Source organism: Hemiscyllium ocellatum, chromosome 1 (genome assembly GCF_020745735.1).
Source record: "Hemiscyllium ocellatum isolate sHemOce1 chromosome 1, sHemOce1.pat.X.cur, whole genome shotgun sequence".
NCBI lineage: Eukaryota > Metazoa > Chordata > Chondrichthyes > Orectolobiformes > Hemiscylliidae > Hemiscyllium > Hemiscyllium ocellatum.
The window spans coordinates 79,596,408-79,620,774 of NC_083401.1; the positions used below are offsets into that span (position 1 = coordinate 79,596,408).

A 24,367-nucleotide genomic window follows, 5' to 3' on the forward strand; every position below is an offset into this window, starting at 1 on the left:
ATAGGGGAGTAAATGGTATTGGCGACAGATGGGAAAGAACATTTGAGGGCACAATCCAATCAGATGTGATCTGATGTGATCAATAGCTGAGAGGCCTACGCTTATTCCTGATCTAGAGACAGAGAGACATAACAGCACGGAAACAGGCTCTTCAGTCTAACATGTCCATGCCAATCAGGCTTCCCAAACTAAACTAGTCCCATTTGCATGTATTTGGCCCATATCCCTCTCAACCTTTCCTATTCATGTAACTTCAATTGCACCTCTTATGGCAGTTCATTCCATACTCACACCACCCTTTGCATGAAAAAGTTGCATCTCGGGTCCTTTTAAATCTATCCCTTTTCATCTTAAATCTATACTCTCTGGTTTTGAACTCTCCTATCATAAGGAAAAAATCTTTGCTAGTTACCTTATCTATGCCTCATGATTTTATAAAACTCTATAAGGTTGCCCCTCAAGCTCTTGCGCTCTAGGGAAAAAAAACGTTCCAGCCTCTCCTAATAACTCAAATTACATTCTTGGATCTAAAATAATACAATCATAGCAGACTACCATTTGCTTTAATTCATGGGCCTTGCATGCTAACACTCTTTGCATCTGAAGCAAAAGACTGTGGGTTGAAGTTGAATTCCAGGGACCTGACTATAAAAAAAACCAAGGCTAACACTCCAGGGACTAAGTACTAAGGGAATACTGCACCATCAAATGCTCTGGCGTTTGGGTGAGATATTGGACAGAGATATCTGTTCTTTCAGAGAATATAAATGATTCCACAGCACTATTTTGAGGAAGGTACAGAGCAAAACATTGCAGTTGTTGGAAGTCAGAAATAAACACAAAACAGAATGCTGGAAATGCTCAGGAAGTTCAGCAGTATTTCTACAGAGAAACAAATTAAACACTTCAGTTTGTGTTAAGCTAATTCTGATGAAGGATCAATCACCTGAAATATGAACCTGATTTCAATCCATAGAAGATACCTGACCTGCTGAGTATTTCTTATGTTTTTGGCTTTATTCGGTGATCCCTGGTGTCTTGCCGATATTTATCTCTCAATCAACATTCCTTAAAAAAAGGGTTATCTCGTCTTTATCACATTGCTGTGTTTGCAATTTTTCTTCAATGCTTTGTTTCTTACAACAGTATCTACACTCATTAACTCGTGCACAGCATTTTGAGCAACAAAGCGATCTTGAAAGGCACTAGTTAAATGCAATATCTCAATTATCTTTTATAATGTAGAATAAATGAAATAAATAACTTGAAGGTTGGAAGTTATGCAGATCCTCAAAGTAAACCCTGAGTTCTGACAGATCACAGAGATGAATTGATTAATCACGAAGGACTGATATTGAAATGTATCTAATTATTGTCATGCATTAGACTGTAAGAAATGATTTTTACTACTTTATTCAACAATTCAGTTCCATCAAATATAAACGTAACTTGAGAAAAACAAGAATAATGGAAATGTACATAATCTCCAAATACCTTTTTCTGTTTAATTTGACAAAATCACATTTTGGCCTTTTATTGTGATGTTGATGTCCCTCAACACTGCTAAGTTACTCGAGAGGTGGCCAAATCCACCTAGACAATATGCCATTGTTTTCGACAGAAAATGAGATAACTTTATGTTACAAGCTATAAGTAATCTAAGCAGATACAATCTCCAAAAAAAAAATCAGGCTGGACAACTCTTGTATGCTGAAATGAGCTTTATATGTAACACTTACTCAGAAATAACTGTGCTATGATCTTTATTGCAGTGTAAGACAATCAACTATATTTGCATTAATTCTTGGTACGTCACAGAATACAATCCATTTATGATTCAATTTATGAGACTAGCTTGCCGAAATTGTATATTTGTCTCAGGAAAGCAGACACAAAAATGATCAACAGCAATTCAAACCATTCATTTGCAACAGGCTGGTGATACGATTGTTGAAATTACTAACCAAAAACACATTCTTTTTATTTGAATGACAGAGGGTAAACAAGGCCTGCATTCATATAAAAAAAACTGTACCTGTTTTGTGTCTGTATTCTTACCTGGAAACATGCAGTATTTTGCTGCAGATACACTAATATGTTTCAGGTTGATTCCAATGCAATAGACAGAACACAGAAACATTTGATCTTAGACGGTTGGTATGGGGAGTGGGCCACCAAATTGAGCCCTGACTTACTACGTGGATCGATTCTTGATGAGGGGGGTTCTTTTAATGTTTGCAGAGTATGACCGTGTAGTATTGCACAAGATATACTGTATGCAGACATCTTTGCTCCCTAGATCGGGCACATTTTGGTCACTGCCATTGCACAAACTTTTATCGGTTAGCCAGTGTGCATGCACAAAACTTTATTTATGAAGCTCAATGTTAAATCACAACAGACCTTATTTTCTCGCTGTCTCGGAGGTTATCAAAACAGATAAACTATTTGATAACCCATGGCAACACAATCCTACCTTGTTGGAGGCCATCTCACTGACAGAATTCCTGGTCTGTAGGGTCTCCAGCTGGTCCAGGCACCAGTCAAGCTCCTCCAGGGTCTCTGTTGCAAGTTTTTGGTAGGCCTCTTCTGCGAATAGACAGATGAATGGGAGTTCAGCTTTTGAACTTTTTACAGGGCTAGCAGTGATATTGTAAGGGTCCACCATGCCACACAAAGCCATGTTCGAATGACCAGAGCTCACACATGAGTTGTCCTTCATAATGTTTTCTCAACAAAAAAAAACCTCTGAAAAATATCTTTCCTGTCGTCAAACCAAAGCAGCCACAATAGTTTGGTGATCTTCTTCTCGAGGAGAGGGTACACACAGTTGGAGAGCCGTCAGTCAGAAATGCAACATGATGAATGAAGAATTCTCTCTTTGTCCACCTTTTAGTCTACTAGTATTATTAAAACCATAAATGAGCACACTTATACAGTCTGCAGAATATTTTCCAGAAAATAGTAAAAGCCTTTATCCTGAGCCAGGTAGTTGAGTCAGTTTCCCATTGCCCATGAAAATCTCTCCATGACGATCTCAAATTTTTTTTCTAACCACACCAGTATTACACAGCTGGATGGATAAAGCCATATAGACGAGCCAGTAAGTCCTTCTTAAAGTCACTCATAGAATATACATTTCAGCTCGAATAAAAGACGAAGGAAGAAGGTTTCCTGGTTTTGCTCAGTTTATGACATCTAAACTGTCACATCATTTCATGAAAATCTAATCATTTTCATCTCCCTAGCACTTCAGTCAGTTAGTGAACTCTTATGTGGCATCACACATTTAACAAAGTCTGCCTCTTTCTTTGAACCACAACCAAAAGCGCTAGTACACTGTACAAGCAAGAGCCAGGCTGAACCGAAATCCTGGCATAGATCTCCACAGAGGATCAGGACCTGGAAATGCTCCAATGAGAGGTGTCGGGAGGGGGGGGCGGGGTGGGGAGAAAAGAGATCAGCTTTCTATGAAAATAATTTAGGCTTCGGTCAGATGATCATTTTCTGAACATTGAATCAGTAGACTTCTATTTGATCTGGCTTTCTTACATTATGTCGAATTGGGAGAAATAATCTGCCTGGGCAGAAGGTATATGCAATAAAATCTTCACATTGCCAAACTAAAAATTACTTAGAAGTGGCTCTGGAGCAGTAGTTCCCATACCAGGAAATACAATTTTTAATAAAAAAAAGTTTTAATTTAAACTTCAATTTATATTTAACTTGGCAGGGCTGCAGCTACAGTGCATCTTGCGTTACTCTAAAACACAGTGTTTTGCAACAACACAAGATTAACAATATAACTGTATTATCAGACTGTATTATGAACATTTGGAACTAAGAATGGGCTATGCATCCTGTAACCTCCTAGTGTCACTCACTCTTACTGACAAGGCAGGCGTGGTATAATTGCTGGACTGTTAATCCAGAGACCCAGGTGAGGCCTCGGAGATCTGGGTTCGAATCCTGAAATGGCAGATGATGGAATTTAATTCAATAAACATCTGGAATTAAGAGTCTAATGATGAGCACGAATGCATTGGCAATTGTCGGAAAACCCTATCTGGTTCACTAATGTTCTTTACAGAAGGAAACGTACATCCTTACCAGGTCTGGCCTACGTGTGACTCCAGGCCCACAGCAATGTGGTTGACTCATAACTGCTGTTTAGGCAATTAGGGATGGGCAATAAATACTGACCCAGCCAGAGATGCCCACATCCATGAACGAATTTTTAAAAAGTTGAATATAAGCAGGTTTGCTGAGTCCTAGCCTAAAGGCTAAGAATCCAAGAACTAAAATCAGAAATTACTAGAAATCTCAGCAGGTCTGACAGAACTGAGGAAGTGTGACTGGACCTGAAATATTCACTCTGCTTTCTCTCCACATATGCTGCCTGATTTGCTTAGCTTTTCTCATCACAGTAATTTCTGATTTTGTTTCGGATTTCCAGGACCCACAGTTCTTTGGTGTTTTTTGGAACTTTTGAATTGTAGCATCTGCTTGCTCCAAACAAGGTTATCGAGTGAAAGGTGTCAAGAATTTGATTTGTCAGGAGTTTTCATATTCTGGTTCTCACATAAGGTCAAAACAGATAAATCTGACATACTTGTGGAAAGCAGCCCCCATTGATTGCTGCCAGGACTACTGGAGAAAGAAGAACGTCAAATTCACAGAAAACATTTCAGAAGTAATTTCCAGGAGAAACTCGACAAAGCTCCCAAATCCCTCACCACAGATCCCAAGGTAGTCATTCGCTTAATGGTCCATGGCACATGACCTTGCTCTATCATCAGAGACATGGGTGTTTACCATAACCTTTTTAATGAAAAGACCTCCTCATAACCTTACATATTATTGGCAACAGCACTCGAGGTCTGTGGAGCATCAGTTTCTGACAATGTTCAAGGCAGAGATTGATAGATTTCTAGATATTAAGGTCACAGAGGGGATATGTGGATTGTGATGGAAAATGGGGCTAAGGCAGAAGGTGAGCCATGACCCAGTTGAATGGTAGAGCAGGTCCGAGATGCCAATTAGCCTGGTTTGGTTTGCATTTCCCATTTTCTTTTTAACATTGGGCTGACAAGTGGCAAATAACATTCACTCAAACAAATGCTGGGCAATGATCATCTCCACCATGAGACAATCTAACCACCAGCCCTTGACACTTAATGTTACCATGACTGAATCCTCAATGATCAACATCCTGGGGGTTACCATGGACCAGAAACACAACTCGACTCACCATATATAAACACTGGCTCCAAGAGAAGGTCAGAGGCTAGGAATACTGCAGCAAATAATTTACCTCCCAACTCCCTAAGGCCTGTCACCATCTACAAGGCACAAGTCAGGACGTGAGATGGAATACTCCCCACTTGCCTGGATGGGTGCAGCTGCTACAACATTTTGGAAGTTTGACACCATTCAGCACAGAGCAGGCTGCTTAATTGGCACCACAACCACAAGCATCCACTTCCTCCAACAACAACAATCAGCATCATGCTACTATATACAAAATGCAGTGCAGAAATTCACCAAAAACCCTTAGACAGCACCTTCCAAACCCATGACCACTTCAATCTAGAAGGACAAGAGTAGCAGATACATGAGAACACCCCTACTTGCAAGTTCCCCTCCAAACCACTCACCACTTCAACTTAGAAAGATATTGCCATTGCTTCAGTGTTACTGGATTTAATCCTTGGAATTCCTTCCCGAAGAGTGTTCCATCCATAACATAGGTAACTGAAATGGTTCAAGAAAGTAGCTCACCACCATCTTCTGAAGGACAACTAGCGAGGGGTAATACTTGCCAGCGATACCCAAGTCCCATGAGCACATTTAAAAAATGCATTCCCCACCTCTTAGGTAGCTGTAGCTCAATGACTAACTGAGCTTTGTTACTGCATTCTGACAGAAAGGTGATAAACCCCATCTTGTGTGGTAACACAAAACTGATACCACTTAATTGATAGTCAAGAGTGTGGCACTGGAAAAGCACAGCAGATCTGGCAGCATCCAAGGAGCAGGAGAATCGACATTTAGGGGGCATAAGCCCTTCATCAGGAATGAAATGCATCATTCCTGTTAAATTAAATTAAATCTGAAGAAGGCTCACTAGACCTGTAGTGCTAACTCTGCTTTCTGTCCACAGATGCCAGCAGACATGCTGAGTTTTTCCAGCAATTTCTGTTTTTGTTCTTGCATGTATGTTAGTAGCCAGTTCTAATAGCCTGAATGGTTTGTGAAAGGTCAAAGATTATTGAACTCAGGACAACAACTGGTCAAACACCAGACAAACTCAGAAAGGTACAATGCAATTGTACGTGCTAAAGGCGGCAAATATGACACAGATCTTGTTCATAGAATCCCCCTACACTGTGGAAACAGGTCCAACAAGTCCACACTAACCCTCCAAACAGTATCCCACCCAAACCTATTCCTCTACCATATTATGCTACATTTGTCCCTGACGAATGCATCTACCATACACATCCCTGAACACTATGGGCAATTTAGCATGGCCAATTCACCTAACCTGCACATCTTTGGATTCTGGGAGGAAACCCACACAGACACATGGAGAATGTGCGAACTCCACACAGACAGTCACCCGAGGCTGGAATTGAACGCTAGTCCCTGGTGGTCTGAGGCAGAAGTGCCAACCACTGAGCCACCAGGCCACCCTCACGACTGTGCTGTATGTGACCACTGAATGCTTCATTACCTGAGGAGATTGAATGGTACTGAACACTATATTATCATCAATGAGCATCTCCAGTTGACCTTATGATGGAGGGAAGGTCACCGATGAAACAGCTGAAGTTGGTTGGGCCTATGACACTATCCTGAGGAATTCCTGCGAAGATGTCCTGAGGCTGAGATATCTGACTCAAATAGCCATCATTTTCCTTTGTACCAACTATGACTCCAACCAATGGAGAATATTTCCCTAATTCTCACAGACTTCAGTTTTGCTAGGGCTGCCTAATGCCATATTCAATCAAACGTGGCCTTACAGCAAGGGCAGTCAGTCTTACCTCACCTCTGTCATTCAATACTTGTGCCCATGACTGGGCCAAAGCCGTAATGAGGTCTTGGTGACTCTGAAGGAATCCAAATTGACCACTGGTCAGTAAGTTCAGCTGGATAAGAGCTACTTGGCAATACTGTTGATGATAATGCTCATCACTTTGCTGATAATTGAGAACAGACAATGGGTGGTAATTGGTGAATTTTAATTTAGCTTTTTTTTTTGCAGACAGCACATACTTGTGCAATTTCCTACATTGACAGATCAATGCTAATGCCATCATGGAATAACTTGGCTAAGAACATGGCTAGTTCTGGAGTATCTTCAGCACTACAGTTATAATACTGTCAAGATATGAAGTCTTTGCAGCATCGAAGATGCAAAACTCACTTGGAGTGAGTTGAACTGAATGATATTTTTAATTCTAAGGATCCCAGCTGAAGGTCAAGGCGGATCATCCACTCAGCTACTTATGACCGAAGATAGTTGCAAATCATTAAAACTTGTGCTCCAAACCGACATCCTAGTCTCTGCCTGTATTCTGAAGGAGATCTTTGTGCCGCCTCACTCTTCTGTTAATTTTTAATTAATTACTACCATTCACAACTGGATATGGCAGGACTGCTGATTTTTGATCTGGGGACAGTGGAGTAAGGCACTATTACATTGACCATATCCATCACAATATCAAAACTGTATGTCCAAAGGGAAATTAAGTACATTATTGAATTTGACATTGTTACTTAAGACTTCTTTTTAGAACCACACAATCTTCATGCTGGTTCACCACTAAATTCCTGTCATTATTCAGTGCTTTCATGCGTAACAGTGGCTCAAAGTGGGAGTTTATTTTGGTAACAGGTACCTTTTAAATGCGTCATAAAATAATTAGGTAAAACGCAATAAAATTGCCCAGTAATTTGACTTTCATTGCTTTAAATGGCAAGTTACTATTAGAAACATCTCAGCATTAAAGACTTCTTTGTAAACACAAATGTAAACTTTTTACAATATTTGAATTGAAGTTAGTGGATATGTACTGTTATTCAGATATTTTAAATAAAACAATTTTGTTTTAGGGAGGAGGGGGTTGAGAATTGACTATTTTGAATTTAAAGTGAAATCAAAATAAATCCGCTGGTCTGTTTGTCCACTGCCTAAGAGGACTGCAAGCGAGTGACGTGGCTTCAGACTAAATGAAATGCAGTAACCACGATACAGTAAAAACAAACACCTACTTTCCAGCTTCACTAACAAGAGATACCTTACATGAGCAAACACTGAGCGACAGTAATCAGCATGGGCTGCAGTTCAATAAACTGCTAAACAAATGTTAAAATAAGAGAGAGAAATTTTTATGCATATTTCTTGATGGGTGTATGCCAATTCCAAATGTGTAATGTAAATGAAATAAAAATACACCTTGCAAGAATATATACGTACATATCTCCCAGGGTGTGGTTCACTTTGAGTTTGATGTTCATGCGTCTTGACATCATGGAGTCATAAAGCTTCAGACTGCAGTTATTCACCCCCATTGCCTGCAACAGATCTGGAGATAACTCAGCACAGCAACTCTTCTCGTCTACATCCCCCCACTCTTAGATCATTTGTATCTCTTCTTACCCCTACCATTGTTGTAAATTGTATATTCAGATCAATTTTTCTCTCTTGTCCCCTTCCCCTCACCAATATGATAGTTCATTCAAAAAAGTCTCTGCTTCGTGAGGTTCACTAATGACACGGAACAATTTCACCACAAGAGAATTTTTCTTCCCTCACCACATCCTAGTCTTCAAAAGCACTTCAACCTTGTACCCAGAGATTCTCTGAGCTGTCCCTTACGAATGAACTCCTGCACTGTGCATATCAGGCCAGCTGTCGGTTAAAACAGTGGTTCTCCCTATTATCAGTTTATGTGCCATTACAAATATCCTCAAAGGTTCGTATTCATTTAACTGTTTCTACCCCTGTGATAATAAATCTAGTGCTTTAAAAGGTTTTTTAAAAATGGATGGCTTGCCCTCTTTCTCACTTCTGTTCTCTCTCTCCTTTTATTTCAAATTCATATCTTTCCTCTTCACTTGTTCCTCAATATATTGTTTCTTGATCTCCCATTATTTTATTTTTCTCAGGCATTTCATTATTTTTAGGCGTGGCTCACTAAGTCAGACATTCATAGACTTTAGGCCTTTCGGTAAACTTCAGCTTTCAAACCAGTCTGACACTTCAACTAAAGGAAGAACATGCATTTACATAGCACCTTTCATAATCTCAGGATATCTCAATATGATTTACAGCCAAAAGCCAATAAAGTAATTTCCAGATGTTGTAATGTGGGAAACACATCAACAAGCACCTAAAAATTGCAATGTGATACTGACCAGAAAATCTGATTTCATGTGTTGCTTTACATACAACATTGCTCAGAATGCCAGGCAGATGTCTTTTGCTCTTCTGGAAATAGTGAAGGCCCTACTGATAGCGATTTGAGAGGAAAGATAGGGTAGACGTTGAGAGGCAGTAACTCCTGACTGGAAGATGCAGAACTAGAGGGCACAGTCTCTGGGAATGGGGGGTCAGTCATTTTCAGCTGAAATTAGGAAAAAAACTCTCTTCTTCCCACATCTTTAAGAACCATTTAAGATAATCAGTCAGATGCACAACATGATTAATTTGTGCATGCTAAATTTTACATACATTCACAGAGGCCCTGTTATTTGTAAGCAAAATAAGTATGTCCACATTTTGCAACTTTTTCAATGAGGAAAGGGCCATGTCGATAGCCTATCCCTGTTGCATTCCCAATGTCCATTTTTCGCAATGTTTAAGTTCGATACTTAAATCAAGCAATTATTTAGTTGCGAGTATTTGGAAATTACTTTATATACTGGAAATTCAGTATATTCAAAAGTGAAATTGATAGATGTTTGGGCTTTAAGGTAATGAAAGGGTTTGGGTGTAGAGCAAGAAAGTGGAAAAGAAGTTAAACCTCAGGTATGATCTTATTAAATAATAGGACAAGCTTGAGGTGCTGAATGGTCTCATTCCTACTCCTGCTCTAATTTCCTTTGCTCATTTGATGAGTCAGTGTAGGCATGATAGAACAAATGGCCTTCTTGTGCAATGTGACTCTTGCGTGATTCTTATGTTCTCATGAGAGACTGCACTAAGACTTTGACTGATGCATTAATTGATCTCTGCAGCAAATGAAATGTGAGGTCTGCAAACCGCTCTGGCACACACACCTCTTTTCCCTCTCAAGTCTATTTTCTGCTGAGGCTTCCTTCGACAATCTATTGATCATTTTTCACATCAATCTGATTTAAGTGTAGTAGTTGCAGAGTACAGACTTGTAAAAATCTGCCTGTCACATCACACAAATGACAGACACAATTATCGTGACAAATTTTAAAAACTGTTACCAAAAGTTATATTGTGATGAAGTGTTATGGAATTTGTCTTAAATAAATGGTTTAATTAATATCCTCTTTATTTCACATTTTATTTTGCTGTGAATAATAAAAGTGAGCTTCAAGATGCTTACTTCCATGCAATCTTTAGACTAAGCCAGTGTAGATAGCGCACCGAACCATGTTGAATATTACTTTCCCTTCCTATATCTTCAAAGTTAACCTGTGAACATTTATACATAATATTTTTTCTTGAAATAATGAGTTCATAAGGAATAAGAAGAGGCCATAATTTACCCAGTGAACCTGCTTTTACCATTAGGCCACCATAAATAGATTTCAACTATGAGGCAATTTCTACTCATTTCTGCTGCTGTACCAGGAAATCAGGCAGGGGAAATGTTGATTTCGGCAAATTGCTCACTGTGGTGAAGGGTTGAAATACCAGGGGAGAGAAGAAAAAAAAATGAGGAAGTTAGGAGCAAGCAAAGAAATGGAACGCTTTCACCCATAGGCTGAGAGATGTTTATCAAAGAAGTAAGACTTTTTTTAAAGCTCTTTAGCATCATCTGACTCTGTTCCTGCCTCAGTCTATCTGTGACTGACATGCTCAGATTTGACTTTATTACCTCTGGACTCCATTATTTCAATACACACCTGGCTGGACATCACTGTTCTATCCTCCAAAAACTCAAACTCTGCAGTGTACAATTAACTGGCATCCTAACTTGCAACACACGTTCACTCATCAATCACTACTGTGCTCACTGACCACTACTTGCACCCAGTCAAGCAACACTTGTTTTCCTATTTCTCCATGTCATTGGCCCCTTCTCATTACCAAAATCTCCCTGAGCCCTATACCATTCTGAAATAGCTGCATGTCTCCACATTTAGGCTAGGTATCCCTGACTTCACAAACAGCAGCCATGTCTTCAGATACCAAGGCCTTAAGCTCAGGAAACTTCTCCCTAAGTCTCTCCAGCTCTATTTTCTTCTTTGAGACACTCCAAAAACCTACTTTTCAACCAAGGATTTGGTCACCTGTCCTTAATAACTTCACCAGGATCAGTGTGGATCGTGAAATAATGCTGCTGCAAAATGCCTTGAGATTTTTTTTATTGTGGTAAAGGTGGCTGTAAAAATGCAATCTATTTTACAGAAAAACAAATGAATGGAGAGATACAGTGGGGGTCAATTGTTTATGATTTAGTCACTAAAATAGGGAGACTATTGAGAAATTTAAGCTGTAATGGTGTTCCTGAAATCCTTAATCACTGTGTATTAGCTCAGTTGGCTAGATGGCTGGTCTCTGATACAGAGTGGCACCAACATTCAGGGTTCATTTCCTACAATGGCTGAAGTCACATGAAAGTTCTACCTTCCCAACTTTGTCCCTTGCCTGAGGTGTGGTGACCCCCATAGCTTAAACTCAGCAGTGGTCATCTCTCTCTCTGCGGTCCTCTGTGACTACGGGGATGTCAGTAACTTAACAGGATATCATCATGCAGTTTCAAACACTGCTAAACAGCTTTCTGGCATAACCATGCAACTCTCAAATGCAGAAGATACATATCCTTCCATTAGATGCACAGGGTAAGACAATATTTGAAACTGCTTTTGAAAAAAACAACCATGTTTAATGCTTGCAAATATGCAGCTAAGTACTTTTGACAAGTGCTACGCTTATTGGTTAATGACTGCACATCATTTTGATTCAGTAACAAATATATTGAATTGCTGCATTCTTTCACATTAATCTGCACATGGAGACAACCATTTGATGTACTGCTTTCCAAAGGGAAGGATTAGAACTAAAAAACAAGTCACAGGCGTACACAATAGCTTCAGTGATGGAGGGAACATGCTGCTAGAGCAGGAGGTTCCAGTAAAATACCCAGTGAAGGTTTCAAAGCTGGTTCTGCATTAGTTTCTAAGTATCTGATAACACACTTGTTTTGTTTGAATACACAATGGTTCCAAACATCTGCTTACTCACAAGAGACAACTGAAACTGCAGTATGATGATAATAATTGTTTACTGTCTGGTATAACGTGTTAAGATTGAAAGCAAACACATTTCTCCTGCAACAATCTCTTCAGAAGCCCTGATTAGCTTGTGTTTATTTTGAACTGCAATGTTAAAGCATACATAGAGTAATAGTTAAGATGTCCTGTTTATCCTATTTAAATGAGTAAGAGCTACTGATGTGAGGAATAAAGCACAGTATGTATTTGTCTACTTTGTTTATTGTACATTCTACTTATATTATACCAAATAGGATTACTGTTTACAATTATCCTCATGACTAGCAGTTGCAACGGGTGCTATGATACTCCCTAAGATGCTCCAGGCCTTGTGACTGACTACATTTTCATTGATCTTTCTAAACTTACATTAAATCAGGTCAGTTCTGGGAAAGAAAGCTGGACCTCAGTTCCCACAAAAAAACAAGTCAGCACTTCGAAAGGTTATATTTAGGCTATGGGGAAAGAAACTGGGTAGTATTTTCTGTTCCTTATACTGTACTCCTCTACCAATACAAATGATCTAATTCTGCTTATTTTCCTGTTGTGGTATCAACAAAATTCTAAAAGCAATTTTTGTACAAAATATACTCATTTAATCTATCTTCTTGCACGGTTTTGGACCTTCTTTCATTTCTTCTTCCCTGAAGAACTACAGTCATCCTAGTGTACAGTTCCATTGACAATGAGTCGTTCAAATATACTTTTGCAGCAAACTATTTTTCATGTATATAGCTTCAGATTTAAGGGTCAGTAGACTTTTCAATGTTTGCTAGGGTTGAGTTGCCCTTGAGAATGTGGTGGTGAGCTGCCATTTTGAACCATCACTGCAGTCCATGTGATGTAAACACCCAGGGTGTTGTTAGCAAGGGAGATTGAACATTTTAAGGAGCAACAATGCAATTCAGATTGAGGGAGGTGAGTGGCTTGGAGGAGATCTTGCAGGCGGTGGTTCTCTTGTTTCTTGGCTTGTTAGCTCATAGAGGTCACTGATTTGGTGCTGTTTTAGGAGCCTGGATGAGTTATTCCAGTGTCCCTTGTAAATGGTACAAGGATCTTCCTTCACCAGGGACTTTCACTTGTCTGCTGGAAGCTCAAGGTGACTGGTTTACACTAATAAGAGTTGCTGACTTATCAAGTGAAAGTCACAGCTCACAGTAACTGATGAGGGGGGATGTCTGGCTGTCTCCAGGCTTGAGATTTTGTTTTAACTACAGAGCTCCATGTTCTCCAGAGATCCAATGGCTTCTGACCTGAACATTCACATACCCATGCTTTTAGATACTTGGGAGCCAATTATATTGTTGTTGACAGGCAAGAGGCTTTGTCATTGATAAAGAGCACTAGTCTACAGATCAGTCTGCCAATTGCTGCCAGTCAAATCTCTGTTTGTACAGAGCCACCTGTAACTAGGTTATCCTCACTTTTAAAATCTTAGTCGCATGAGCAGCACTTCCAATGAGTGTCAGGTAGTTTGCTTTTAAAAAGTGCAAGAATCCTTCAATAACTCTTGACTTTTAAACCAGCCCATTTCCCGCTTCAGACTGCAAACAAAATACAGAGAAAAACAAACAAAAATACAGTTTTTACATCTTCACCACATATCTTACACAATATAAGTTGTTCATATTTGGTGACAAGTCTGTATCTGCAGAGGGTTAAAACTCAACATTGGGATGGTGAAGATTTACCAGGTGACCTTTAATTAGTTACTTAAGGCCTCAACTGGCCCACTGGGAGCAAGTCTCTTGAGGCCTCTCCCACATTGGGTAAAATTCCAGCCAGAGTGTAGGTAATGCCTTGTGTCCATGGCATTCTGCCCAATTTTACATCTTCCAGACATGCCAATCTGCTTCTGGGTAGTTGTAAAATTCAGCCCTATGATGCAGTGACAGACTTGATGAAACTTACTTTTGAGCCTGTCATTCCAGGAAGGAAGAGAAAGAAAAAGGTGTTTTCCTGAAAGTCTACAAACATTGACAAAGCAGCATCAGCTTCTGAAATAGCCACACAATGAAACTCTTCTTGTGACAACCGGTCTTAAAGGACTGACAATCACAGACACCCACCCAAATAGTCAACTCTTCTGTGGGTGGGTATTATCTCTAAGCATCATTGATAGCTTGCCCACTTTCTCCTTTAAGTATCACCAAACATAAATTAGAGTGCTTCAAATGCATTATTTCTGTATTATGTCAGCTGTGTATGTTTTCAGCTTTGCATTAAATATTAAGACTGATTATCAGAAAGCAAATACAAAAGAATATGATGAAATTTTGTGACATAAGTTCAATATTTTTTGTCAATATTGATTACATATTTAGGGGAATTTGCTTGGGTAAGTTAGTGTCTAACAGTGTGAGGGAGTTTAACATGCATAATTGAAATAAGCCAATTGTTCAAGCACCCCCACAGCAATTACGCTCCACTGATTCAGCTTCCTCACGCTGATTCTTACAGTATCAAGAGCACTTATTAAAACAGTCTATTCCAAAGATCAAAACTAGCAGAACTGTGGAGACATGTAAGTTCATAATTCAACTACTTATTTAAATGCAATCTGATACTGAAGCTTTCATTTCGAAAAGAATTTTAAAAACAGGTCAGAAATATTTTGTTAAAACATAAGATCATTCAGAAGGTCTTATTTTACTTCGCAAGCTCATAGGCATTAAGCTCATCCATGAAAGGAAAATAAAAGTTCTTGGAAAATTTTCCTTCCTGAGAGAGCAATTATAAATGTCTATTTGGCTCAAACCCACCTTTTCCCCAGTGCTAGTTCAATTTCACGTGTTTACGTTTTTTTGCATATTTTGACTATCAAAGTGAAACATGACTACAAGTCAAAAAGAATTTGATAAAGTTTTTGTTGTTCCTTTGGCGGGCTTATTGTATTGAAGGTCAGAAAGGCTATCTGTTAAAACAGTTGAGCATTAGTCATTTCTCAGTTATTCTCAATCTATCCTCTGTCTGTCAGCCTTGGCACATGAGCTGCACTTTCACCTCTTAAGCTTCACAGTCTAAACTTGAGCAGTTCATCCAAGCTGTCATTAGACACTGTATTGAGAGAGTGCTGCAGCATCAAAGCTCTTTGGAAATGTCCATTCAGTTAGACGCATAAGATTGCATAACAGTTTTCGAAGCATTTTCTTAGCGTGCTCTTCAGCATCTTTCAGTACATGAAAGGTGTTATGTTCTTTCTTCTTGGTAATTACATTGCATACAAAGGAAAAGGTACAATTTGACCATGACTCAGTCAACAACGGAAGCAGGTTAGTGCCTGAGGTATGAGTGCGACTACATAATGTTATTTCATGGCAGACAATATCCTTTTATGGGCATAATCACAGTTTCACTTGTTGCCATCAATGGTGCTGTACCAGGTTCACACTGTTTTACAGCATCTCAATGAACACATTTTTTGAGGGAATTTCAAACCTATACCTATTAAAGTGAATGAGGTTGCTTTGCTCTGATAATGGCTGTACCATGGGGCAAAGACTATGACTTTTAATTCTCCTGTTAACAAAAAACTGGAGGACTAAAATGAGAAAGAACTGTCTAAAAAATTTGAACGAGTGGCTACAGTTTAGAGAGTGACTAATTTGATACCGATGATAGGCATTGCAAGTGAGCGTTTGAACAGACAGTAATTGCAGTTCATATTGAAGATGATCGGGAGCTAAGAGTGCGCAGTTCTTGTTGGCAATAAATGGGTCACAAGGTCACATAATTATCCAGCCTGTCTATATACTTTTGAAGTTTCATACCAGCTTTTTCAGAATTCATAACTCTTTCAAATTTGCAAGCAGGGAGCAGGGATTACAGCACCGGCTCCTGGAAACTCCACTGTACACCTTCCTCTAGTCTGAAAGATAGCAACCAGTGCTCTTTATTTTCTGTCACTGGGCTTGCTTTGCATCCATGCTGCTACTGTGCCTTTAATTAACGAACTCTAACTGTGCTGACAAGCACTGAGTGCCACTTTATCCAATGCCCTTGAAAAGTCCACACACTCCACATTGACTGCATTACCCGCACCAACCCACACACTGCTCCATAATTTTCTAGGGAAGAGAATTCCACAGACTGATAATCCTATATGAGAAAATATCTCTCTTTTTCCTCATCTAAAACATGAGAACTCTAACTCTTAAACTCTGCTTCCCAATTCTTGAATCCGCTGCAAGTGAAATCATCCTCTTAGAATCCACCCTGTCAAGTCCCCTCAGGATCTAATGTGTTTCAATAAGATCACCTCTCAATCTTTTCAATTCTAGTTCCGCTAAAGCCACTGAGCTAACACCATAAAGAGGAAACTGGAAGTTTGAAAAAAACTTTTCAGTCACAAAAGCAGATACTCTTGGGAAATCAAAACGTCACTTAATTTATTGCAAACTTTAAATGAATCATACCCATTATTTTAAATTTCCATTGTTCACTCATCGTCTGATTTTGGGTTTGGCACCTGCATTTCTCAGCATCTGTGAAAATTGCAGCCTCTGGAATATAGTAACTGCAGCAGGCCATTCAATGAGATCATGGCCTATCATTTCAAAAATTCTCAAAAACTGCGTGAGGGAACTGGAGCTGGAGTTGGATAAACTTCAGATCATTCGGGAGGCAGAGGGGGTTATTGAGAGGACTTATAGGGACGTAGTAACACCTCAGGTAAAAGAAGAAGGTAGATGGGTTACCGTCAGAGAACGGAAAGGGAATAGGCAAGCAGTGCAGGGATCCCATGTGGCCATTCCAATCAACAACAAGTATACCATTTTGGATACTGTTGGGGGTAACGACTTACCAGAGATAAGCCAAGGGGCACAGGTCTCTGGCACAGAGTCTGTCCCTGTTGCTCAAAAGGGAAGGGGAGAGAGGAGCAGAGCATTAGGCATTGGGAACTCCATAGTTAGGGGGACACTCTCTGTGGGATGAGAGAGACTCACGATTGGTGTGTTGGCTCCCAGGTGCCAGGGTTCGTGACATCTCTGACCGTGTTTTCAGGATACTTGAGGGGGAGGGGGAGCAGCCCCAAGTCATGGTCCACATAGGCTCCAACGACATAGGTAGGAAGAGAGATGGGGATTTAAAGCAGAAATTCAGGGAGCTAGGGTGGAAGCTTAGAGCTGGAACAAACAGAGTTGTTATCTCTGGTTTGTTGCACGTGCCATATGCGAGCAAGGTGAGGAATAGGAAGCGAGAGGAGTTGAACATGTGGCTACAGGGATGGTGCAGGAGGGACGGTTTTGGATTCCTGGATAATTGGGGCTCTTTCGGGGTAGGTGGGACCTCTACAAACAGAATGGTCTTCAACTGAACAAGAGGGGTACCAATATCCTGGGGAAAATTCGCTAAGGCTATTGGGCTGGGTTTAAACTAATCCAGCAGGAGGATGGGAACCAAAATTGTTGTTCGAGTATATGGTAGGATGAGAGTACACAGAACATAGAACAATACAGGGCAGTACAGGCCCTTTGGCCCTCGATGTTGCACTGACCTGTCATACCAATCTGAAGTCCATCTAACCCACACTATTCCATTTACGTCCATATGCTTGTCCAATGATGACTTAAATGTATTTAAAGTTGGCGAATCTACTACCGTTGCAGGCAAAGCATTCCATACCCTTACTACTCTCTGAGTAAAGAAACTACCTCTGACATCTGTCCTATATCTATCAGCCCTCAATTTAAAGCTGTGCCCCCTCGTGCTCGCTATCACCATTCTTGGAAAAAGACTCTCCCTGTCCACTCTATCTAACCCTCTGATTATCTTATATGTCTCTATTAATTCACCTCTCAACCTTCTTCTCTCTAATGAAAACAGCCTCAAGTTCCTCAGCCTTTCCTCGTAAGACCTTCCCTCCATACCAGGCAACATCCTAGTAAATCTCCTCTGCACCCTTTCTTTCCAAAGCTTCCACATCCTTCTTATAATGCAGTGACCAGAACTGTACACAATACTCCAAGTGCGGCCGCACCAGAGTTTTGTACAGCTGCAGCATAACCTCATGGTTCCGGAACTCGATCCCTCTATTAATAAAAGCTAAAACACTGTATACCTTCTTAACAACACTGTCAACCTGGGTGGCAACTTTCAAGGATCTGTGTACCTGGTCACCGAGATCTCTTTGCTCATCTACACCACCAAGAATCTTACCATTAGCCCAGTACTTTGCATTCCGGTTGCTCCAACCCAAGTGAATCACCTCACACTTGTCTGCATTAAACTCCATTTGCCACCTCTCAGCCCAGCTCTGCAGCTTATCTATGTCTCTCTGTAATCTACAACATCCTTCGTCACTATCCACAACTCCACCGACCTTAGTGTCATCTGCAAATTTACTAACCCACCCTTCTACGCCCTCATCCAGGTCATTTGTAAAATGACTAACAGTAGTGGACCAAACACCGACCCTTGCGGTACACCACTGGTAATTGGACTCCGGGATGAACATTTCCCATCAACCACCACCCTCTGTCTTCTTTCAGCAAGCCAATTACTGATCCAAACTGCTATATCTCCCACAATCCCATTCCTCCACATTTTGTACAATAGCCTACTGTGGGGAACCTTATCGAATGCCTTGTTGAAATCCATACACACCACATCAATCAGTTTACTCTCATCTAACTGTTTGGTCGCCTTCTCAAAGAACTCAATAAGGTTTGTGAGGCACAAACTACCCTTCACAAAACCGTGCTGACTATCCCTAATTAAATTATTCTTTTCTAAATGATTTTAAATCCTATCTCTTATAACCTTTTCCAACACTTTACCAACAACTGAAGTAAGGCTCACTTGACTATAATTACCAGGATTGTCTCTACTCCCCTTCTTGAACAGGGGAACCACATTTGCTATCCTCCAGTCTTCTGGCACTATTCCTGTAGACAATGACGATTTAAAGATCAATGCCAAAGGCTCAGCAATCTCCTCCCTGGCTTCCCAGAGGATCCTAGGATAAATCCCATCCAGCCCAGGGGACTCATCTATTTTCACAGTGAAGTAATGAAGTCAGAACTAAGATTTCAAGGTCACAAGCAGGCACTGGCAAGCAAGAAGTTGATATGAAGTGTGTGTACTTCAACCCCAGGAGCATCCAGAATAAGATAGGTGAACTTGCAGCATGGGTTGGTACCTAGGTTTTCGATGTTGTGGCCATTTCAGAGGCATGGGTAGAATAAGGACAGGAATGGTTGTTGCAGGTTCCGGGATTTAGATGTTTCAGTAAGAACAGAGAGAATGTTAAAAGAGGGGGTGATGTGGCACTGCTAGTCAAGCTGAAAATGTGTTGCTGGTCAAAGCACAGCAGGCCAGGCAGCATCTCAGGAATAGGGAATTCGACGTTTCGAGCATAAGCCATGCTCGAAACGTCGAATTCCCTATTCCTGAGATGCTGCCTGGCCTGCTGTGCTTTGACCAGCAACACATTTTCAGCTGTGATCTCCAGCATCTGCAGACCTAATTTTTTACTCACTGCTAGTCAAGGACAGTATTGTGGTTGCAGAAAGAACTCCTCTACTGAGGTAGTCTGGGCTGAGATTAGAAACAGGAAAGGAGTTGTGACACTATTGGGAGTTTTCTATAGGCCTCCAAATAGTATCAGAGATCCAGAGGAGAGGACAACAACGGTGATCCTCGATAGGAGCGAGAGTGACAGAGTAGTTCTTATGGGGGACTTTAATTTTCCAAATTTGGACTGGGAAAACTATAGCTTAATTACTTCAGATGGGTCAGTTTTTGTCCAGTGTGTGCTGGAGGGTTTCCTGACACAGTATGTGGACAGACCAATAAGGGGCAAGGCCACATTTGATTTGTACTGGGTAATGAACCCGGCAAGGTGTTAGATTTGGAGGTAGGTGAGCACTTTGGTGACAGTGACCACAATTTGGTTATGTTTACTTTAATGATGGAAAGCGATAGGTGTATACCGTAGGGCAAGAGTTATACATGGGGGAAAGGCAATTACAATATGATCAGGCAAGATTTAGGGTGCATAGGATGGGGAAGGAAACTGCAGGAGATAGGCATAATTGAAATATGAAGCTTATTCAAGGACCACCTACTGCTGGCTCAGTTAGGGTGCTTGAGAGTTACAAGTTAGCCAGGAAAGACCTAAAGAGATAGCTAAGAAGAGTCAGGAGGGGACATGAGAAGCCATTGGCAAATAGGATCAAGGAAAACCCTAAGGCTTTCTACACGTATATCAGGAATAAAAGAATGACTAAAGTAAGATTAGGGCTAAGCAAGCATAGTAGTGGGAAGTTGTGTGTGGAATCAGAGGATATGGGGAAGGACTAAATGAATACTTTCCATCAGTATTCACACTAGAAAAGGACAATGTAGTTGAGGTGAATACTCAGATACAGACTACTAGACTAGATGGGATTGAGGTGCATAAGGAGGAGGTGTGAGCAATTCTGGTGAGTGTAAAAATAGATAAGCCCCTTGGGCTGGATGGGCTTTATCCTAGAATTCTCTGGGAAGCTAGGGAGGAGATTGCTGAGCCTTTGGCATTGATCTTTATGTCGTCATTGTTGACAGGAATAGTGCCTGAAGACTGGAGGACAGCAAATGTTGTTCCCTTGTTCAAGAAGGGGAGTAGAGACAACCCTGGAAATTATCGACCTGTGAGCCTTATTGTAAGCAAAGTGTTGGAAAAGGTTATAAGTGATAGGATTTATAATCATCTAGAGAGGAATAAGTTGGTTAAGGATACTCAACACGGTTTTATGAAGAATAGGTCGTTCCTCACAAACCTTATTGAGTTCTTTGTGAAGGTGACCAAACAGATGGATAAGGTGATGTGGTGTATATGGATTTCAGTAAGGTGTTTGATAAAGTTCCACATGGCAGGCTATTGCAGAAAATACAGAGGCATGGGATTGAGTGTGATTTAGCGGTTTGGCTCAGAAATTGGCTAGCTGAAAGAAGACCGGGGTGGTGGTTAATGGGAAATATTCATCCTGGAGTTCAGCTATTGGTGGGGTACCTTAAGGATTTGTTTTGGGTCTATGGCTGCTTGTCATTTATATAAATGACCTGAATGAGGGCAGAGAAGGATGGGTTAATAAATTTGCGGATAACACTAATGTTGGTAGAGTTATGGATAGTAACAAAGAATGGTGTAGTTACAGAGAGACATAGATAAGCTGCAGAGCTGGGCTGAGAGGTGGTAAATGGAGTTTAATGTGGAACAGTGTGAGGTGACTCACCTTAGAAGGAGTAACAGGAATGCAGAGTACTGGGCTAATAGTAATATTCTTGGTAGTGCAGATGAGCAGAGAGATCTCAGTGTTCAGGTACATAGACTTTTGAATGTTGCCACCCACGTTGATAGGGTTGTTAAGCAGGCATATGGTGTGTTAGTTTTTATTGGTAGAGGGATTGAGTTTCAGAACCATGAGATCATGCTGCAGATGGACAAAACCCTTGTGCGGCTACATTAGGAGTACTGCGTACAGTTCTGGTCACCATATTCTAGGAAGGATGTGGAAGCTCTAGAAAGGGTTCAGAGGAGGCTTACTGGGATGTTGCCTGGTATGGAGGAAAGTTCTTAAAAGGAAAGGCTGAGGGACTTGAGGGTGTTTTTGTTACTGAGAAGGAGGTTGAGAGGTGACTTCATTGAGACATGTAAGATAATCAGAGAGTTAGATGGGTTGACAGTGAGAGCTTTTTTCCTTGGATAGTGATGGCTAGCACAAGGGGACATAGCTTTAAATTGAGGTGTGATAGATATAGGTCAGATGTCAGAGGTAGTTTCTTTACTCAGAGAGTAGTAGGGATGTGGAATGCACTGCCTGCAACAGTAGTAGACTTGCCAACTTTAAGGGTATTTACATGGTCATTGGATAGTGAAATGGTCGAGAATGGATTAGTGTAGGTTTGATGGACTTCAGATTGGTTCCACAGGTTGGTGCAACTTTGAGGGCTGAAGGCCTGTACTGCGATGTAATGTCCTATGTTCCTCACTCTGATTTATTCCTCCTCATCTCAACCTTAAATGGTCTACCCCTTATTCTGAGATTACGTCCCTCTGTTTTAGACTCATTAGCCATCGGAAGCATCTTATCTGTATCCACCTTGCCATGACTTCGTAAGAATTTTATTTCAATAAGATCAGTTCTAATTCTTTGAAATGCTGGAGTACACAGGGCCAGCCTTATTATAGCATCATTCCTACACCTGGACCAACTTACCCATCATTTCAGTCCTTCAGCACGTAACATCGGAGCTCAGGGACACCTTTGACTGCATGCTTTTGTCATGTCACTTTGCAAACAGGGATACACGTGTATCTCATGCACTGTACATGATGCATATTATGGCTCTTGAGTTCCTTCCTTAGCACTCACTCACTTTGCACTGCCTTGGAGGCTGCTAGTCTCTCTATACTTCATATTGCTTTTTTGGTGTACACACCTGGTCTGGTGGTATGACCGCCTATGTCGGTTTGCAGGGAAAATAACTGCCTTCCCTTCCACCACGACCTCTCGATCCCTGTCCATGAATCAGGAAGTGAGCTCCTTCCATTCATCCATGATCTGTGATCATTGTCAAATACCACTGGCAAGTGTGAGGGGCAGATCTTGGCTTGCAGTGTCTGAAGTGCCATGCAGTTGGGTTTTATGTATGGTGTCAGCTGTGCGAATGGTGGAAGTTTCTGGTGAGTACTTCTGCCTTTCTGTCTAACCTTTCAACTCCCAAGAAATTGGGCTGCACGATGGCACAGTGGTTAGCACTGCTGCCTCACAGCGCTAGAGACCCGGGTTCAACGGCTGTGTGGAGTTGCACGTTTTCCCCGTGTCTGCGTGGGTTTCCTCCGGGTGCTCCGGTTTCCTCCCACAGTCCAAAGATGTGCGGGTCAGGTGAATTGGCCAGGCTAAATTGCCCGTAGTGTTAGGTAAGGGGTAAATGTAGGGGTATGGGTGGGTTGCGCTTCGGCAGGTCGGTATGGACTTGTTGGGCCGAAGGACCTGTTTCCACACTAAGTAATCTAATCTAATCTAAAAAGTGCAAGAGTCCCACTGGTAAAGAGCGGAAGATTGTTTAAAGATGTTCCTCCAAGCCATGGCACACTGAACCTCACCCAAAACACTTCAAGTGAAAATGGGAAAATTCTACTCAAGTTAATCATTTAGTTTCTCCACAGTTTTCTTGTTCTTTATGATAGGCCCAAATTTATCTTAGTTAATATTATCCTTTAAAGATACCGAAAGAAAATTTTTTTTGCTGCTTACATTCATATTCTCTTTTCCTCATCGTTATCAGTGTCTTGACCATCCTTTGCTGAGTTCTAAAATTGTACCCAATCTTCCGGCTTAGCATTTTTTCTGCCATCCTCATAAGTCACTTCCTTTGGTCGTAAATAATCCTTAACTGCTTTTGTTATCCACAGTTGATCCAATGAGTGTCTGTTGCAGACCACGTAGTATTTCTTTAAATGTTAGCCAATATGTGTCAACCACCAAACCTTTTCAATCCCCAATCGCTGACTTGCCTGTCTATATATTCGTAGTTATCCTTGTTCAGATTGAACACTCTCATTTCCAAATGAACTGCACCTTTTCCAAAGTCTTCTTGACAGCAAAGTTGTTAATTATCCCTCCAAGATGCTGCTGAATGTGAGGAATACTTTCTGCATTTTCTGCTGTTATTCCAGATTCCCAACATCTGCAGTATTTTAGTATTAGAAAATAATTCCAAGCCCTGTTTCTATTTCATATTTACTTGATTTCCAAACCACTCACAACTCCCTTTATTTAGTCAAGAAGGAGACTTGAATCAGACATTTCCATGCTTTGGCTGCAGAGCCAATGGTGTACACCACTTTGAGAACAATTCTCAGTTAGTAGCACTTCTGATTCAAGTTTGACGAGAC

The 24,367-nt window shown here is 40.8% G+C and overlaps 1 protein-coding gene across 3 annotated transcripts in view; it reads right to left on the reverse strand.

Annotated features, from left to right (window-relative positions):
• pde4d (phosphodiesterase 4D, cAMP-specific) overlaps positions 1-24,367 on the reverse strand; it is a 613,923-nt gene that overhangs the window by 82,211 nt on the left and 507,345 nt on the right. For all 3 annotated transcript variants that reach the window (XM_060823615.1, XM_060823627.1, XM_060823636.1), the window contains exon 6: positions 2,477-2,589. In XM_060823615.1, the coding sequence (XP_060679598.1) occupies positions 2,477-2,589 (113 nt within the window). The remainder of the gene's footprint in view (positions 1-2,476; positions 2,590-24,367) is intronic.